At 37.0% G+C, this 18,941-nt stretch overlaps 1 protein-coding gene across 1 annotated transcript in view; it reads left to right on the plus strand.

Moving 5' to 3' along the window:
- The window catches only part of LOC111142604 (DCC netrin 1 receptor), a 739,964-nt gene that overhangs the window by 696,690 nt on the left and 24,333 nt on the right, over window positions 1–18,941 (plus strand). Inside the window, exons 25-26 of the mRNA XM_022495904.1 lie at window positions 4,930–5,091; window positions 14,813–15,025. Of these exons, the coding sequence (XP_022351612.1) occupies window positions 4,930–5,091; window positions 14,813–15,025 (375 nt within the window). The remainder of the gene's footprint in view (window positions 1–4,929; window positions 5,092–14,812; window positions 15,026–18,941) is intronic.

Here is an 18,941-nt window from a genome sequence, read left to right on the forward strand (position 1 = left end):
ATACATTTCCTAAGGGCATTATGAGGATATCGGTGGAGTTCATGGATATTCCATGACTATTTGTTAAAGAACACCTGAAAATGTGAAGGAGATGAAAATATTTATCAAAGGCAGTAGACACTAAATTTCCGAAGAGTCCGGATGTTATATATATCATCACAGAAAAGACATAGTAAGGAGAGGCAGAATGAGAAATCATTTCAGTTAAATTCTTTTCACTTCAAAATTTTATCTTTACTCTAATTTTTCTACCTCTTCTCCTCAACACAGCTCTCAACTCTGTCAAGTACCATGTTGAGAAATACCTACAGAGGGTTTTATTTCTTAAAATTGTAGCTTAAAAAAAAAATCTCTACTTTAGATTTCCTGTAGATTGTATTTAGTATCCACATTTTTAAGAATGTTGTAAAAGCTTTCCAGTATCCATATGCCCCGTTCAAAGAGCTAAGTAATTCAGTGAGGGAATTTCTACTTGAAAAATCTTTGTGCATCAGTGTGGGATATAAATTCAATTGTCAGCAAGCTGTGTCAGAGCAGATTTCTTGTCATATTTGACCACAGAGCAGAGATTTATTGAAAATTCTTGATGATATCGGTTTCTGAGTTGTTTTACATAAACATAGCAGTGCAGTGAATGCTTTTGAATGTGTGAGGGAGGGAGAGAGAGAGAGAATATGTGTGTGTGTGTGTTTCTGGCTCTCAACCCTGACATGTAGGAGAAAAATACCAAACGGCATTTCAGTACATAGTGTTGTATCCAGCTTACTTTAGAATGATTTCTGCAACAACCATCTTCTAAGTAGGTACAGACTTCTGTGCCCTTTCAGAAATGAATCATGAATCAAAATACTTTAAAACCAATGCTTTGGAATACAGACTATTCTATTTCATGCTAGGGAACAGAACAATGGGAATTGTTGAAATCCAGAAACATACAATAGGTATATTATTTTTTAAAGAACTTTTATTATTTGCAAGCCATTTATACCCAGGTCAGTAGTGAAAATGCAAAAACTAGAAAGGAAAATTCCTTTCTTCCATAATGAAAGACTTGGAACTGCAATATAAATTTAGTCTCTTGGCTTCTCTTAGTTCTCTGATTTTATATTCTGTGGCTTGACAAATTATTTTGTTTTTCTATTCAAGCTTATTCAACTCCAACTCCAAGGAGATATTTATGAAATTCTTTTTCTAAATGTATTATAAAATATTGGTTATGTTCACATAATAATATTGATAAGGAAATGTGCATAATTTGTGGAGTGGATGCCTTCTATATCTAAGGGAAACTATCATTGTCACATTTATTTATGAGTAAAAATTGTCAACCCAGAGACAGCTTTACAATCTGTCAATCAACATTAATGACTATGCAGTGATCCCATTTGATCAGTAAGATGGGTGAAATCATTAAATTGACTGCCTTGAGAGACTGAGAGTTTAAGTTTCCTGAATATAGGAAACTTAATGATTATGTTATCATATGGCTCTTATTTACAAATGTATTCAAGTCCATTATTATTACTCTTATTACTATTATTACTATAGTAACTGTACACCCCAGGAAACTAAATAATATATCAAACCACTTCAATAGTCTCCAGTGGGTTAAAATGACAGATTTCGAAATATTACTTCTAGAAAATCCTTCTTATTAATTCACTTGAAAAATATGGAGTATCTCTAGCCCTGTACTGTGAGAGATAGAAAGACTACAAAATTATAACCTCTTTCTTTAAGAGATTTATAATCATTTTAGCTAATATCTGGCTTGAGTCTCTGATTCTTTTTATAATTTTCCTTGTCATCTTTTTTTTTTCTTTTCCTTTTTTCTGGAGTCTGTCCATGTGTTTGTTTACCCACAATTTACTCTTTATAAAATATCTTTAAAGACATTGTGCTATATACCACTTATTTTCAAATTTTCATTCAACTCTTCCCAAAAATAATTTAGAAAACTTTGTAACACCTGAAGAAGAATTTTTAATTTAACATTTAAAACACTTTGTTATAAATATCTATGAAGGATGTCATTTCTTTAGTATACTACTCTTTTACATAAATCTAAATGCACAGAAATACCATAGCAATTTGATATCCACCATCATCTATTTACAAAATATATGAGGAAGCTTCTCTTTAACAGAGAAAAATTTGGAGTGCCTGGGTGGGCTCAGTTGTTAAGCGTCTGCCTCTGGCTCAGGTCGTGATCCCAGGGTCCTGGGATCAAGCCCCACATTGGGACCCCTGCTCATCCGGAAGCCTGCTTCCCCCTCCTACTTCCCCTCTCTTGCTGTCTTTCTCTCTCTGTCAAATAAATAAAATCTTAAAAAAAAAAAAAAAAGTTGGTGGACTTAAAAAAAAAAAACCAGAAAAATGTACACGTTTCTCCTTGAACTGGTATCTACAATTCATTCTCCCAGCAGAATAATACGCAAATATAATCTGTCTTTGTGTCTCTTATTGATCATTATTCTTATTTCTTTGCAATATTATATTTTAATAAGCTGAAATTATTTGTTTATTATTATAAACTTATGTGAGCATAAGCTTAGGTTTAACTGCTGAGGTTTTTTTCTTTAGGGTTAACATTACAATTAGTATTTCTGTACAATTGTGTATAAAGTAAGATTTTTATTAGCATTCTATCACTTAATGACACAAATGAGGCTTTTTCTGTACAATTATTGCATACATTTGTGGATGAATGTACTTTTTGCATCAATTCTATTCCAGTGTTTTTTTCACCTAAACACTGAGAAACTTTGTATATATGTGTGGGTGAGTGTTACAACAATGAGATATTTATAGCACTCAGTGATTTGAACCTCCAAATTACGTTCCAGAATCATACTGTGAACTCTCATCTGAAGTTATTTTTCATAATATTTCAACTAACTGGATATTGTCCTCCAGTTATGCTGGAAGTAAAAATTTTAGAAACTGCCTGACTTTCATAAGTATTTGTTACTCATTCAAGTTATTTGCTTTCTCATTTTTAAGAGGTACATCTATAAGAAACTTCACGAAGATTTACAGAATAATTATAGAATACATCTGCAAATTTTTTCCATGAAGTACTTCATATAATACCATATATTATGACAGGATTGGAAACATTGAAGCATCACTTTCAATATACTGTTATCAATATAATTTTTTGAAAAATGTTTTTATTCTCTTAAAATCTATATAGTTTGTATTCATTTCATGGAAAATACCCATCATTTAACCTACTTAAAAGTTAGTCCTTATTGTGAAACCAATACTTTTTTTCAGTTTTTCAATTCAAATAAACATGTTAACATATATTTCAAGGAGTATTATAAATACACTGAAAAATAAATTCCAGAATGCAATTTCAAAAGCTATTTTACTAGAAGCAGCCCTTTTGATTTGAAGTGTTTATGTTTAATGTAATGAATCTTCATTTTAAGTTAGAAAAAATATTTTTAAATCTACATGTTGTTTCTAATTTAAAATAATGCAATATAATCCGTATCAATGATCATGAAGTTACTTATGTAAGAGTAATATGATAAAAAGAAAGGTTCTCCTGTGGTAAATGAGCGTGCTCATGCATGTTGAACTCCAGTAATTGACATTATAGTGTAATTAAATAAAAATAATGCATATAATAGAACTAACTTTATTGATGTAATAGAAATATACTGCTGAAGATCATTCTAGTGTCTAGTTTAGATTGTATTTTTTGTTAATAAGAAGTAGGGAATTCTAAACATTTTATGAGATGATGTAAGATGAAGAGTGACTGCAATCAGAATCAATATTTTATAATGTGACATAGTTTAATAGATATTGAATAATGCTCAATACACCTAGGAAATATTATGTAAGATATTGATCTGTGGGATTAAGCCAGTACCACTAAAAACTGTTTGGTATTCCTAGACATTTAGTTATATTTAAATTAATGTGTCACTAAATTGTACTGTTTTGCTGTTCAAAGGCATTTTCTTCCCATTTAAGTAAAAATCTCAAATATGATTATTTAAATAAGAATCTTAAATATGATTCTTGCTTTTTTCTCTCCAGATTCTCTCTCAAGAGCATTACATTCTTTCATGGAAGTAACAGAAAATTCCTATTTCCATTGCTCACTTTACACCACATACTCATTTTCTAAACAACGCAACACATTCTAATGCTACAGTTCTTGCTTAGGAAAGAGAAAAAGGCAAAAACAAAACAAAACAAAACAAAAATCAGAGAGCCTTAATGTGGCTTTGCAGTGGCTCGATTCATTGTTTCTTTCTTTGAAACTGTGGGAAGTTTGAAATCTCAGGGTAATGCTCTGTAGTAAGGTGCTGGAAGAGGCAGCTGTCTTTTTTAGAGTAAAAAAGAGACTATGTTGGGGCACCTGGGTGGCTCAGTGGGTTAAAGCCTCTGCCTTTGGCTCAGGTCATGATCTCAGAGTCCTGGGATCAAGCCCCACATTGGGCTGTCTGCTCAGCAGGGAGCCTGCTTCCTCCTCTCTCTCTGCCTGCCTCTCGGTCTACTTGTAATCTCTGTGTCAAATAAATTAAAAAAAAAAAAAAAAAAGAAAGAGACTGTGGAAAGAGAGGCAAGTAAGGGAACCTACATGATACTATGATGAGTATTTGTAGGTTTGAAGATGTGAAAATTTAGCCCTTTCCTTTTTCCTTTGTTAGGTGGCTACCTAAGAAAAATAATAATAGGGGTGCCTGGGTGGCTCAGTAGGTTAAGTCTCTGCCTTCTGCCCAGTTCATAATCTCAGGGTCCTGGGATCGAGCCCCTCATCGGGCTCTCTGCTCAGCCGGGAGCCTTCTTCTTCTCTCTGTCCGCCTCTCTGCCTACTTGTGATCTCTGTCAAATAAATAAAATCTTAAAAAAAAAAAAAAAGAAAGAAAGAAAAAAATAATAATAACAACACCTTTTTTTTTGCAGCTGTCGTGAGTGCCATCCCTGTGCCTACCCTGGAAAGTGCCCAGTACCCAGGAATCCTCCCATCTCCCACGTGTGGATACCCGCACCCGCAGTTTACCCTCCGGCCCGTGCCATTCCCCACATTGTCTGTGGACCGAGGTTTCGGAACAGGAAAAAGTCAGTGTAATGCATTTTCCTTTCTTTTTACTAAGAAATGAATAATAACCAAGGACGTCTTGTTCAATGTATAGCATTTTGACATTCTCATCCCTTGGAAAAATTGGTTTACCTCTGCCCTGGGTCAAAATCAGAGGACTGATTCTCTGGGAGCCTTTCCACAGCACTTTCCATGGACAGTACGGAAAGCTGTGGGGAAACAAAGGTTAACTGGTTTAGTAAAGCAATGATGTGATGGGTGCTTGAAATTAATATGTTCTGTCAACTAGGAAATGACTAATCAAGTGACTGTTCTCCAACATATTCTTGTGTAAGTGTCTGTTGGTTATATTTAAAGGTATCTCATTGATTCCTCATGGACCAATGCTTAAATGAATATTTTAGCCTTCTTTACTTAAATCCATTAAGCAAGATCTTTTGACTTTTTAATTAATAATTGTTGGAGAAAGAAAAAAATTTCCAAAGGAGTATTTCATTTGTTTTTGTATTATTATTTTTCTGATTTTAATGAGATAATAGTTGACATATAACATTGTGTAAATTTAAGGTTTAAAATGTGTTGATTTGATACACTTACGTATTACAGAATGGTTACCACCATAAAATTGGTTAATACCTCCTCATGTTATATAATTTCCATTTCTTTTTTGTGGTGAGGTTTTAAATGTACTTTCTTAGCAACTTTCAAGTATACAATACAGTATTATTAGCTATAATCACTATGCTGCACATTAGATGCCCAGAACTTAATCACTTATGACTTGAAGTTTGTACTCTTTAACCAAGACCATTCTTTTTTCTCTATCCCCCAGATCCTGGTAACCACAATTGTAGTTGCTATTTTTATGAGTTTTGTCTTTTTGGTTTCTACTTATAAGGGATATCATACAGTATCTGTCTTTCTTTTCCTGACTTATTTCACTTAGCATAATGCCCTCAAGGTCCATCCATTTGTTGCAAACAGCAAGGTGTCCTTCTTTCTCATAGCTGAATAATAGTCCATTTTGCACATATACCATATCTTCTTTATCCATACATCCATTGATGGATGCTTAGGTCGTTTCCATATCTTGGCTATTCTGAATAATGCTACCGTAAGCATGGAAGTGTGTATATATCTTCAAGATCTCGTTTTCATTTCTTTTGGATATATACCCAGAAGTGAGATTGCTGGATTATATAATAGTTCTATTTTTTTTAGTTTTTTTTTAGGAAACTTCATACTCTTTTCCATAGTAGCTGTGCCATTTTACATTTTCAGCAACAGTGCACTCTTTTGTCCATGTCCTTGCCAACGTTTCTCTTTTGTCTTTTTGATGATAGCCATTCTAACAGGTATGAGGTAATATCCCATTGTGATTTTGATTTGCATTTCCCTGATAATTAGTAAGGTCAAATACCTTTCCCACATATTTGATGACCATTTATATGTCTTCTTTGGAAAATGTACATTCAGTTCTTCTGCACATTTTAATCCAATTTTTTGCTATTGTATTGTGTGAACGTGTTACATATTTTAGAATGTGTTACATGTTAACCCTTTATCAGATATGCAGTTGGCAAATATTTCCTCCCATTCTGTAAACTGCTTTTCATTTTGTTGATAGTTCTCTTTTAGCTGTACAGAAGCTTTTTAATTTGATATAATCCCATTAGTTTATATTTGCTTTTGTTGCTTTAGCTTTTTGTTGTCAAATCCAAAAAGTCATTGCTAAAACCAACGTCCAGGAGATTATGCCCTTTGTTTTCTTCTAGGAGTTTTACAGTTTCAGGTCAGGTCTTATATTCAAGTCTTTAATCCATGTGAATTCATTTTGTGTACAGCATAAGAAATCCAGTTTCATTTTTTTTTATAAGAGGCAATTCAGTCTTCTCAATGCCATTTATTAAAGAGACTATTTCCCCTGTCCCTGTATTTTCTTGGCTTTTGGGCGTAAATTCATTGACCATGTATACATGGGTGTATCTCCAGGCTCTTCCATACTGTTTGACTATTATAGCATCTTAATATAGTTTGAAATCAGGAGATGTGATGCCTCCAGCTTGATCTTCTTTCTCAGTACTGGTTTGGCTATTTGGGGTCTTTTCTGGTTCCATACAAATTTTGAGATTGTTTGTTCTATTTCTGTGAAAAATGGCATTGGATTTTTGATAGGGATTGCATTGACTATGTAGATCACTTTGGGTAGTATAGAAATTTTAACAATATTAATTCTTTCAAACCATGAGCATGGAATATCTTTCCTTTTATTTATGTCTTCAATTTCTTTCATCAAAGTCTTACAGTTTTCAGTGTAAAGATCTTTTACCTCCTTGATTAAATTTATTCCTAAATGTTTTATTCTTTTTGACACAATTGTAAATGAGATTGTTTTCTTAATTTCTCTTTCTGATAGTTCAGTGGTAGCATATATAAATGTAACTGATTTTTGTGTATCAATTTTATATCCTGAAAGTACTATTTCATTTGTTTTAAGGAAAGTAGGTATGGAGAGAGACTCTTAATCTATTATATACACCCTGGTGGTTTCTCTTATGCCATTTGACTTTTTTTTTTCCTTCAAGCACAGCATTTTAAAATCAATTTTATGGCTTTCTTCTCTTAGTTAGGAACAGGTGACTCAGCAGCTCATGTGAGATAGGATGTTTTGTAATAGATAAGATGATAACAACAATAAAATATATTTGTGAGGTAAGCTATATATTTTTTTAACCTAACAGGAACAGCTCTAAGAAATCATAAATTGTCTAGATGTAGCAAGGTTAGAATTAAAAGGCATCAAAAATCTGCCAAAAGAGAATTAGATTTATTTTCCCTTTTCTCACTGCACATCATGTCTACAGAATAGAGTTGTGTGCAGAAACTCAGGAAAAATAGTTTCCCAAACCATATTGAAGAGAATTAAATGAGAAAGATATGGGAAATCCAAAAAGAAAAATTTCCAAATCCCAGGACAGCTAGGAAGGTGATTCCAGTCAAAGAATTCAGAACCACGAGTCCCTTCTTTAGCTTCTGAAACAAAACTAGCAGAAAATAAATGATTATAGTTTTTGTTTCATTTCTCCCTCATTGAATCACCGTCTACTATTTTCTTTTTATTTCATCTATATCCTCTGACTTTAGAAGTGTGAAAAGAATGTGTAGAATGACCTTTATCTCTTCACTACACAAGACCAAGTCAAGCCAAAGTTCACTGTTTTTTTAAGGAAATTAACCATTTTATTTTATTCTTGGTGTATTCCTGTCATCTCTTTTTCTCTTTTAAAGGCATTGTTTCCTTCTGAGAACTCAGCATCCCATTTACTCTTATCTTTTTCTCTTGATTTGGTGCAACGTGGAAAACCATCTCATTGAATCCCAGGCATAATCATTCCAGAAGTTAAATTTCAATGAAAAAGAATATAATAAATGAGTTAGCATATTTTTTTTCCTTTCCCCATTGGCCAAAATCAGTTATATGGAGAAGCTCAGTACCAAGGGAAGTATATATTCCACCCAAAATGAACTAGAGAATTTGCAGGGGAAGGGAGGGAAGGGTGAGTTGTGAGCAAATAATACAGTTTGTCACAGATTACCATTCACCATCAGGACGGTCTGGGCCACTGTTTCTCATCTCAGAGTCTCTGCACATTCTTCTACCATGGATGTAGTTGTTTCTTAGGCTGCCATCACAAGGTACCATAAACTAGGTGGTTTAAATGACGGAAATTTATTCTCTCATAGTTCTGGAGGCTAGAACTCCAAAGTCAAGGTGTTGTCAGGGTTACGTTCCCCCCAGAGTCTCCAGTGGTGGATCTATCTCTGCCTCTTCCAGCTTCTGGTAATCCCAGACATCCCTTGGCTGTGGCAGCATAACTCCAGTATCTGCCTCCTTCACATGGCTGTCCTCCCTCTGCCTGAAGAGATCTTAGAGACCCAGACCTCCAAGGACATATTTGGGGGCCAGAGAGCAAAGCTTTGGGGTTTTTTGTTTGTTTGTTTAATTCATGAGAAAGAGAGAGTGAGAGAGAGAGAGGCAGAGAAAGAAGCAGGCTCCCCGCTTCTGCATTGGGAACCCAATGCAGGGCTCCATCCCAGGGGCCTGGGATCATGACCTGAGCTGAACACAGATGTTAAACCAACTGAGCCACCCAGGTGCCCAGGGAACAAACTTCTATGAAGAGAACTGGTCTCCCAAAAAGATATATTGAAGTTTTAACCTCCAATACCTGTGAATGCGACCTTAATTAGAAAGAGGATCTTTTCATATGTCACCAAGTTAAGGTGAGCTCATGCTGAGTTAGTGTGGGTCCTAATCCCATTTGCCTTGTGTCCTTAGAAGAGAAGAGACACAGGGAGAAGATGGCCGTGTGACCACAGAGGCAGAAGCTGGACTGATGCATGCAAAAGCCAAAGAACAATAAATGAACTAAGTTAAAATGTGTTTTTATTTGTGGTTAAATACTGCAGATTTGTTTATGTCTGTGGTTAGAGTCTTATGTACCACTCTTGCGCAGGACTTTGATAGAGCAGGCTGTGTATATGTGGGGACAGAGCACATACTGGAAATCTCTGTACCTTTCACTCAGTTTTACAGTGAACCTAAAACAGCTCTGGTAGAAATAAATAAATGAGTGAATGAATAAGTAAAGATATAAATGAATAAAAGAAAAATTTGGTGTCTTTAGTAATTTTTAAAACTTTTGTTAATTTATTTAAAAGTAAGGATTATTAAATAAGGGTAGTTATAGAACTATAATCCATAATGTAAACATAAAATATATAATGCAATTATTATCTAAAGTTATATAAATAAAGGATCCCTAAAGAGGGCTTAGCTTGGGTGCCTGGGTGGCTCAATCGGTTAAGCAGCTGCCTTCCACTCAGATGATGATCCCAGGATCCTGGGATCGAGTCCCACGTTGGGCTCCGTGCTCAGCAGGAAGTCTGCTTCTCCCTTTCCCTCTGCCTGTTGCTCCCCCTGCTTGTGTGCTCTGTCTCTCTCTCTCTCTCTCTCTCATATAAATAAATAAAATCAAAATAAAGTCAAATAAATAAATAAAATCTTTTAAAAAAAGAGTGCTTAGCTTAATTTTTGAACTTGATCTAAAATCATAAGACATAATTTTAGATCCCAGCCAAAACTTCACAGATTTTTAAAAATATATATTCATTCATGCATCAAGTAATTTCTTAGCAAAAGGAATGTACAGTGTGAAAGAAATAGGGATGAATATGTGCTTCCACGTGATGGCTTAGGAAAGGAAAAGAAAGAAGTACCCTCTCTTCTAGGAAACCAAATATTCTCTAAATCACTGTCAGAACCAGTTAACTTCCAGCCATTCAATATCGGTTTCTAAATGCCTTAGAGACCACTAAACATCCCTGTTCCTTCTCAAGCGAAAACATTTCATGACTCTGGCTGGAGATGTCTTATTAGTCACCTTGAGAAACAACAAAAGTCACACACAGGAAAAGAAAAAATTGTGCCAAGTGTGGAGGCTCTTCTTCCTCCAAAGTTATCTGAAAGACCTTTGAGTTGCCCAAGAATCACTAAATGAATCACTAAAACTCTGCTTTAAGAGAGCTGCTCCTTTCTGAAAGTCACAAATAAAGCTGAACTTCTCTCCTACCAAAAGGAAAAGAAAGTTGTAGGAGATCATATATTTGCATTATACACATTTGGTTATCCACTGATAAAGACTTATATAATTCTGGTGGACAGATACCTCCTCGTTCTACTAACAAACTATAGTTCTGGTCTTAGCTTCAGTAGTTCAGTAAGTCCTGATCCTGGGGAACAAGAAACAGTGCCATATTTTGAAAATTTCAACCAATAGATAGTCTTGAGGCCCCATTTCTACAAGTCACTATAAACTTGGTGCCCTTGAAACAGGTAGATACCAGAGGTTAGACAATTTTTTATCATTCCTTTCAGTGTGGGTGTTGCCTTAGTGAGAAGGCTGGTCAACCTCACCCATGTTATTTTTCTGTCCCAACTCTCCCCCAGATAGGAAATCAAATAATAATGGGACTTAACCTAGATAGAATCATGGGCATAGTGGAGTTTATAAATTTCTCTATAGAGACTATGCAAAAATTCACACTGTCAGGAACTGGGGTTACTCAGGAATATTGCACAGTTTTTGTTCTGAGATTAACGATTGAATTGGGTTCCTTAAGTGTTCATGTCTCAAAGTCTTTGTGTAGAGTTACTGGCATGCTCTATTTCTTTCAAATACTACAATTTGAAATAGAAGAAAAATGCCCATTTCCATTTTTGCAATATATTTGCCAGTCATTCTATAGCAATTATTTAGTGTTGACATTAATTATTATAAAGCACCTTGAAATTCAACTCTGCTGTGTAATTGTACACTATTTGTACAATGGAGTCCCACCATTTCATCATTTGAAAACGAGTGCCTTGCCAGCACTTCCTTGATTCTCCCTTTATTTTCTGAATTTCAGGAAGGCTGTGCTTTGTGGGCAAAGGGAGGTTTTCTTTGCTTTCCAAGCTCTGAAATACCATGTCACTGAGCCAATTCGCTTCATATAGGTGTCCTGATGCTGACAACTGAACTGGCCAAAGGACTCATCTTACACAAGGGCTTTGCTCCAGGGGAGACATGGCTATTGGATTTAAGAGGTTTGATTCCCTCAAATGTCAGCCAGTTCTGAAAAGCATTTCTTTTGCTCCACATAAAATATAAGAATTATGAATTGACCACAGAAAATCTGTACCTTGCCCATTGTATTAGATATTAAGCAGACATCATTTTCAACAAAATAGAACTAGTCCCTTATAGATTAGTGATGCATTCAGTCTCCAATTCCCACTTAGCACATTCAATTAGGCACTTTCCTTTCCACTATGTGTGGTACTAAAGATTGATTTTGCCAATGAGCTGGTCCATCTGTGTGGAGCTACCATTATTCCCTCAAATGTGTTCCCAGTGGGAATCATGGTGACCACCTGAAGACCTAGGGATGGAGGACTGGGCATGTGGAGAATTTGTGTCTTTAGAGATGCCAGTGAGCAATGCCATTAAAGAGAATAGGAATGGGAGTGACCCCCAAACATTCCATGATGTCATCAAAATTTCTCTGAAGCCTGAGGTTTTTGAGAAACTAAATTTTATTTTTTTATTTTTTTGTGTGAGAAACTAAATTTTAGAAAACTAAAAAAGTACATGTCAATTTTATTAAGTCTAATGTCAATAATATTTTAACATAAATCTTTTTCATTTCAAAAATGTAGAAGAAATAGAATATGAAAATATGAAGGAAGGAATAAAGAAGAACACAAAATATATCATTATTTCTTTAATGGCTAAAGCAGTTTCTAAAATATGATATGGATGTATTACTATCCATCTTCAAAACAGTTACTTAGGGCAGATTTCTATGGAAAATTGTAAAATTTATTTCCCTGGAAAGATATTCTTAATATGGTAGTATGCACCTGTAATAAAAACCAACCCATTGGTAATGAAGAGGGACCCAGATATAGGTTCCTACAACCTCTTCTCTCTGAGCTAGAGCTAAGAGATACTGTTATTTAGATATTGACCATTGGTCATTTTCTCCCTTAGATTAAATATGAGTCCAGAGTAAAACTGGTATAATTTTCTTTGCCTGTAACACTATATTGTCAACCATCTAATTTATGCAGTCTTTAAAGTTTTTATTTATTTGTTTGTTTGTTTGTTTGTAATCTCTACACCCAATGTGGGGCTCAGACTCAATGACCCTGAGGTCAAGAGTAGCATCCTCTTCCAACTAAGCCAGCCAGTTGCCCCTAAGAATAGTAAGGAGAGAGAAACAGGTGTTCTTGTACTCAATCAAGACTGCATAATTTGAATACAAGAACACCTGTTTCTCCTTTCTCCTCTTCTTTTTCTTCTTCTTCTTCTTCTTTTTTTAAGATTTTATTTTTGAGTAATCTCAATGCCCAGTGTGGAGCTCAAACTCACAACCCTGAGATCAAGAGTCCTTGCAGCCCCACCATTTTTTTAAAGAGTTTTATTTTATTTTATTTTTTTAAAGATTTTATTTATTTAGTTAGTTACTTGACAGGGAGTGAGCACAAATAGAGTAGCAAGTAGAGGAAGAGGGAGAAACAGGCTCTCCACTGAGCAGGGAGCCCAATGTGGGGCTCCATCCCAGGACCCTGGGATCATGACCTGAGCTGAAGGCAGACACTTACCCAACTGAGCCATCCAGGTGCCCCAACAGTCCTACCATTTAACCTTGATATTTTGCATGCATGTGCCCCTCCCCTCCACGATAGGACTTCCTAGCTTAGAGACAGGAAACTCCTCTTGCCAGAGTTCTATCCAGTTTGCTGTCTTGATTACATTTTCTTTGAAGAAATCTTTTATCAAGTCTTTGCCTGTTTACTAGCTCTGGTTGCTAGGTGGCCATATCCTATCCTCAGCCAACCCTATGTATCCCCTGCCTCTGTCTTTGATTAGGGTAAGTCTGGAGGCTTCTCAATGACCCAGAGGATCTCTAACCCTTTCTGAATATAGAAAAATGAGACTTAATATCAAACACCCTCTGAAGGCACATTTCATTCCTGCATATCTTTAATATAATGTCTTGATCTTTAGTGACTTTAATCTCTACTCTCTTCAACATTATCATTTTCTTTCTGGCTCTGCTGCCCTTTGCTGACCTTACGGAGCCTCCCAGAGAGTTGTCTCAAAATTATCTCACAAACTAATTATGTCAAAATATTTCCTGGTTAAAAATTCCCTTCCAAAAGTGAGATATGTTACCTTCTGTCACTGCATCTTTTCACACTTACTCAGTGGAGCTTTCTTTAAAAGTAAATCATCAGAAATATCTTACTTCATCAACACTCGGACCTCCAAAGGAGCTCTTTACATTTAAAGTTTCACCTGGACCTGTTGGTTTTGAATATGGAGAATAAAAGTCAAGTCACGGTGTTCTTATCATAGGAAACTGCCTTGCCAATATTTTAGTCCCACTGAACTGTGTTCTCTGGAGAAAGGGTGTGTTTCTGTGCATGGAGCTATCCAAATGCCCCAAAGGCGATCACAAACGACTGTGGGAAACCTCTTCAACTACAGTAATCTGACTGAAAATTACAAGGTTTGCTACCAAAGAGGAAAAATTACAATTCTGCATTCAGGTAGCTTGTTCCAGCAAAGTCATCTCTCATATAACTTTTGAGCTGGCTGTGCTTCTTTTTTGCTATGGAAGACAATGATTGTGGCTATTATTTGTATCATTTTATTAGCAATGCCTTGAACACCTGGTAGCTCTGATTTGTTTGACAGTTGACATGGCATGTTTAAATCGCAGAAAAAATTGGCATATTGGCTGGTAGATAATAATACAGCTGTAGCTGGGTTTGGGATATTGAATTTCGCTGGCATTGCTACTTATGAAAGGAGAAATAACTCTTTTTTTCTTGCTTCACCACTTATGATTACAGGGCCCTGCCAGTTCGGGCAATAGCGTCAATGCCGTCTATATATTTTACTATTCTTCCTGCGAGAGGGATCCCTGTCTTGCTGGATGTCGTTCCGTTGTTTAAAGGGGGCGTGCTATTATGTCCCAGAAATGTATGAAGGAAGAGGAAGGAGAATGTTCATAACTTGAAGAAGAGATTGGCCAGATCCCGACATGTTTCTCTAAATGGAGACCCTGCAGCTGGCATAGGGAAAGCAAGCTTTGTTCTGGAGTAATGAATGGCTTTTCTTGTCTCCATTGCAGCGGCGAGTGAAGGACCAGCCAGCCAACAGCCACCCATGTTGCCCCCAGCACAGCCTGAGCATCCCAGCACCGAGGAGGCACCAAGCAGAACCATCCCCACGGCCTGTGTTCGACCAACCCACCCACTCCGCAGCTTTGCTAATCCTTTGCTACCTCCACCGATGAGTGCAATAGAACCGAAAGTCCCTTACACGCCACTCTTGTCTCAGCCAGGTAAATGCCCGTTTGTTCACGTTTGAAATAGTTGTTATCCTCTGTGCCTCTCCTTAAGTGCATGAGGGTTCTGGAGAAGGCGGGATGCAATAAATCTGTTCACCATCGAGGTTCGTAGGACAGCTTGTAAGTATCTGCTTTGGCAGCAACTGGCTGGTTATAGGTGCATTTCATTCCTTTGGAAAGTCATCGATCCTGAACACTGCTGGAAACATTCCTGGTTCTTTAGACGGCCACATGGATCCTAGAATTTAAGGCTAGGCATGAAGACTAGACATAGAGGTACAAAAGCCTGAAAAAAACACTTTTCAGAGCTATGCATGTAAACCCATAATTCTGCTTTGTAGCCTTTCAATTGTCGTCTTCCAGAGGTTCTTATTTCCAAGTTCCAGGGCCAGAAAGGAGAAGAATGCAACTTCTTAATTTTAGAAATGACAAAACAAAAACTTGGGTAGGAAGTAACATCTCTATGATAACTGTGATAGCCTGACTTATAAGAAATACATATTCCGTCATTCAGATGATCAGACTAGAGTTCTCATTTATATTAGGTCTTCCTCCACAGTTTCTGGGTACTCTGAAGCTCACAGCTCACAGCTGTGAGCTTAGAATTTCCTTGGTGATAAGTGGATAAAGGAATCCTTAGTTATGTTAATGAATGTGACTTTTTGTGGTTTTTGTTTGTTTGTTTGTTTTCTTGCTTGCTTATGAACATGAACTTTGGTCAACCCCCTCAAGCGTGGGGGCTGGTTGCTAGGAAGACCAACCATGACTAGAGAGTTGGAGCTTTCAGTCTCACTCCCAACCTCCAGGGAGGGGAGAAGGGGAGGTGGAATCTGCCAAGGACCAATGACTTAGTTAAGCATGGCTATGCAACAAAGTCCCATAAAAATCTCAGAGGACAGGGTTTGGAAAGCCTCCAGGTCGGTTTACATGTGGAGATTTGGGGAGAATGATGGAACTAGAGAGGGGATGGAAGCTCCATGCTCTTTCTCCGGACCTCGCTCTATGTGTCTCTTCATCTGACTGTTGATTCGTATCCTTTATCATACCCTTTAATAAACCGGTAAACAGGGGCGCCTGGGTGGCTCAGTGGATTAAAGCCTCTGCCTTTGGCTCAGGTCATGATCCCAGGGTCTTGGGATCGAGCCCCGCATCAGGCTCTCTGCTCGGCAGGGAGCCTGCTTCCTCCCCTCTCTCTCTCTGCCTGCCTCTCTGCCTACTTGTGATCTCTATCTGTCAAATAAAATCTTTTAAAAAATAAATAAATAAATAAACCGGTAAACATGTTTTCCTGAGTTCTGTGAGCTGCTCTAGCAAATGCATTGAACCCAAAGTGTACGGGGCGGGGGGAGGGGGTTGGTCCTTGGAACCACCAGTCTGTAGCTAGTAGGTCAAAAGCAGAGGTAGCAGCCTGGAGCATGTGAGAAGCATCTGAAGTCAGGGGTGGGAGGCAGTTTTGTATGGCTGAATCCTTAACCTGTGGAATCTGTTACTATTTCCAGGTCGATCATATCAGAATTGAGTTGAATTCTGAGACACCCTGCTAGTGTCTGAGAATTGGTTGGTATTGGTGGGGAAACCCCCTCACTGCGACATTGGAATTAGGAACACTAGCCTTAAAGAATGCCTTTCTACGAAGATCAGTTGGCAGAGATGAGAACCAGAGTCCCCTCTTCCCAATGCAGTGTTCATTTGATTGCCTCAATTCGTATCCAGTGGCACTAATCCAGAGTTCCTCTTTGTTTCTGTTAGGGATTAGGGGGGAGAGGGAGAGCAGAGAGGGGGAAAAGAAGAGGAAGGAGAAGGAAGAAAAGGAAAAGAAAGAGGAAAAGCAACAGATAGGATAAAAGATAGGCCAATCGATAGATAAGGAGATACATAAAGAACGACCTAGTGCTTAAAATTATTTGAAGGATTAGAATAATTCTTAACAGCCCCAATATATCAAGCACAAGATAGCAAAGTTCAGCGGTCCCAGGTAAGTAGAGGTGGATAGACACAGCTGGATTGGCCCATCTGTCATTTGGCAAATATATGTAAGTTTCTGTTATTCAGATCCATACCCACAGCAGCTGTAGTCACTGAAATAATTTATAAGACTCATGACGACTGCAAAAGCTAGAAAAGCCACAATTGCAGTTATGAATATTATCTAATTTGAAGAACGTTCCCTGTTCCCGGTATCATATTAAGTGATTCGTGTTAATGCTCTCTGGTGTTCTGCCTTTGCTGTGGTGTGTGGTATGGCTGTTCAGCTACCAGCTAACCCGGGAAGGTGGAATGGAGCACAAGGATGTGGGATTCCCGTCCCTGGGATATATGAAGACTGTCCTCTCTGACACATAATCTCGATGGCTGTCTTGACTTCGTTTCACAGGAAATAGCTCTCCTAACCCAAAAGAAGCCCACACTAGGATTTAAAAGAGATCTATATTGCCCAAACCCCTCTCCCCACCCCCCACATTTATACACTCCACTCACATTATGGGCAGAGTCTGCTACTTTATAGTGCCCTGAAACTATGAGGTCTTTGCTAATCGAGATAAGGACAGTTGGAAGCAAGAGGATTCGTTTAATGAAATTCCTGTGTCCCGATCACACTGCCTGGTGACTTCTGGTTGCACTGTTTCCCACTGCAGTACCAACCAAAAGAACAGACCTCGGAAGTGACTGGTATTCAACCTTTTGTTGAACTTGAGTTCTATGCCTGGCATGCTTCTGCAGACTTGTAACACTACATTTGATCCTCAGAGCAACTTTGCTACTTTTTTAACCCTAGTTCATGGCTACCAGAATGGGGACTCAGTTAATTTAAGTAATACAGTTAAGTCTGCACAACTACTGAGGGATGTATCTGTTCCTATTCTTTTTGGCTATAGCACAGGTTCTGAAGTTTGACGAACTCATTTGCACCTGTTATTTGTGTCTAACTTATTTAGTGACAAAAACAAAGATAAATTATTTAAAAACTTATTACCTCAAATCATTCCAAAACTGATAAAAAGAAAAACGAGAAACATCTGAAGTAACTTTGAGTTGAGGAATACCTTTTCCTCACAAGCCTTCCTCACTCATATTTTAAATGAGGAAAGGTAAGAGGTTTAACTGTTTTATGTGGAAGAACACCAGTTTCCTAATACCAAAAAACTAGGTGCCAAAGCACTTTAATACTGTTAGCTACTTTCTTTAGTTGGGAGTAAAAATTAACTGTGTTATCACATTGAGAAAAAAAAGCTGAAAATAAAATTGTGAAGTCGCTTTTAAAAGAAATTTTACCATGGCAGAAATATTTGCCTTGGAACACACACTTCGAAATCAACCCATGCTCCAGAGAACTGTGGTAACAAAGAACCCTCATTTTAGAAAGAACATCTGACAATAGACAGAACAAAGCCCTGGCATTGTTATTTACTACTTATTGTTTTCTTCCAGTTACAATAATAGAAAAGCGACCTTAAACAGAGTCTGACACAATGTAGCATAAATAAGCTTATTATGTCTTTAAAAGATGGGAAATCGAGTCCTTTCTGCTGTCTCTACACCTGTTCTCTCAAAAAAATAAGCATATTTGAAGAACCATTCTTTGATCTAATGCCATGTGGGCAAGATCTCATTTTCTTTTATCTCCACTGTACACTTAAGAGCCTTCTTTTTATTAACTATCCATCTAGTTTTAACTATCATTCTTGTTTTTATTTAAACTGTTTCTTAAAAACTCTCTCTTTTTTAATGTTTTCCAATATCTCTGGGTTTTGGGGGGACTATATGTTTTTCATGGTTCTCCTTTAAATGCCATCTTCCCCCACTCACCTTGAGGCATATCCTGCCATCACTTTGGAATTATTAAATGTCTTTCCTTTTCATGTTTCTCCTTCATTGTCTCCCTGTGAGTCCTGTTCATTTCATAATGTCT

Source organism: Enhydra lutris, unplaced genomic scaffold, assembly GCF_002288905.1.
Source record: "Enhydra lutris kenyoni isolate GAN:26980312 unplaced genomic scaffold, ASM228890v2 scaffoldscaffold8, whole genome shotgun sequence".
Lineage (NCBI taxonomy): Eukaryota > Metazoa > Chordata > Mammalia > Carnivora > Mustelidae > Enhydra > Enhydra lutris.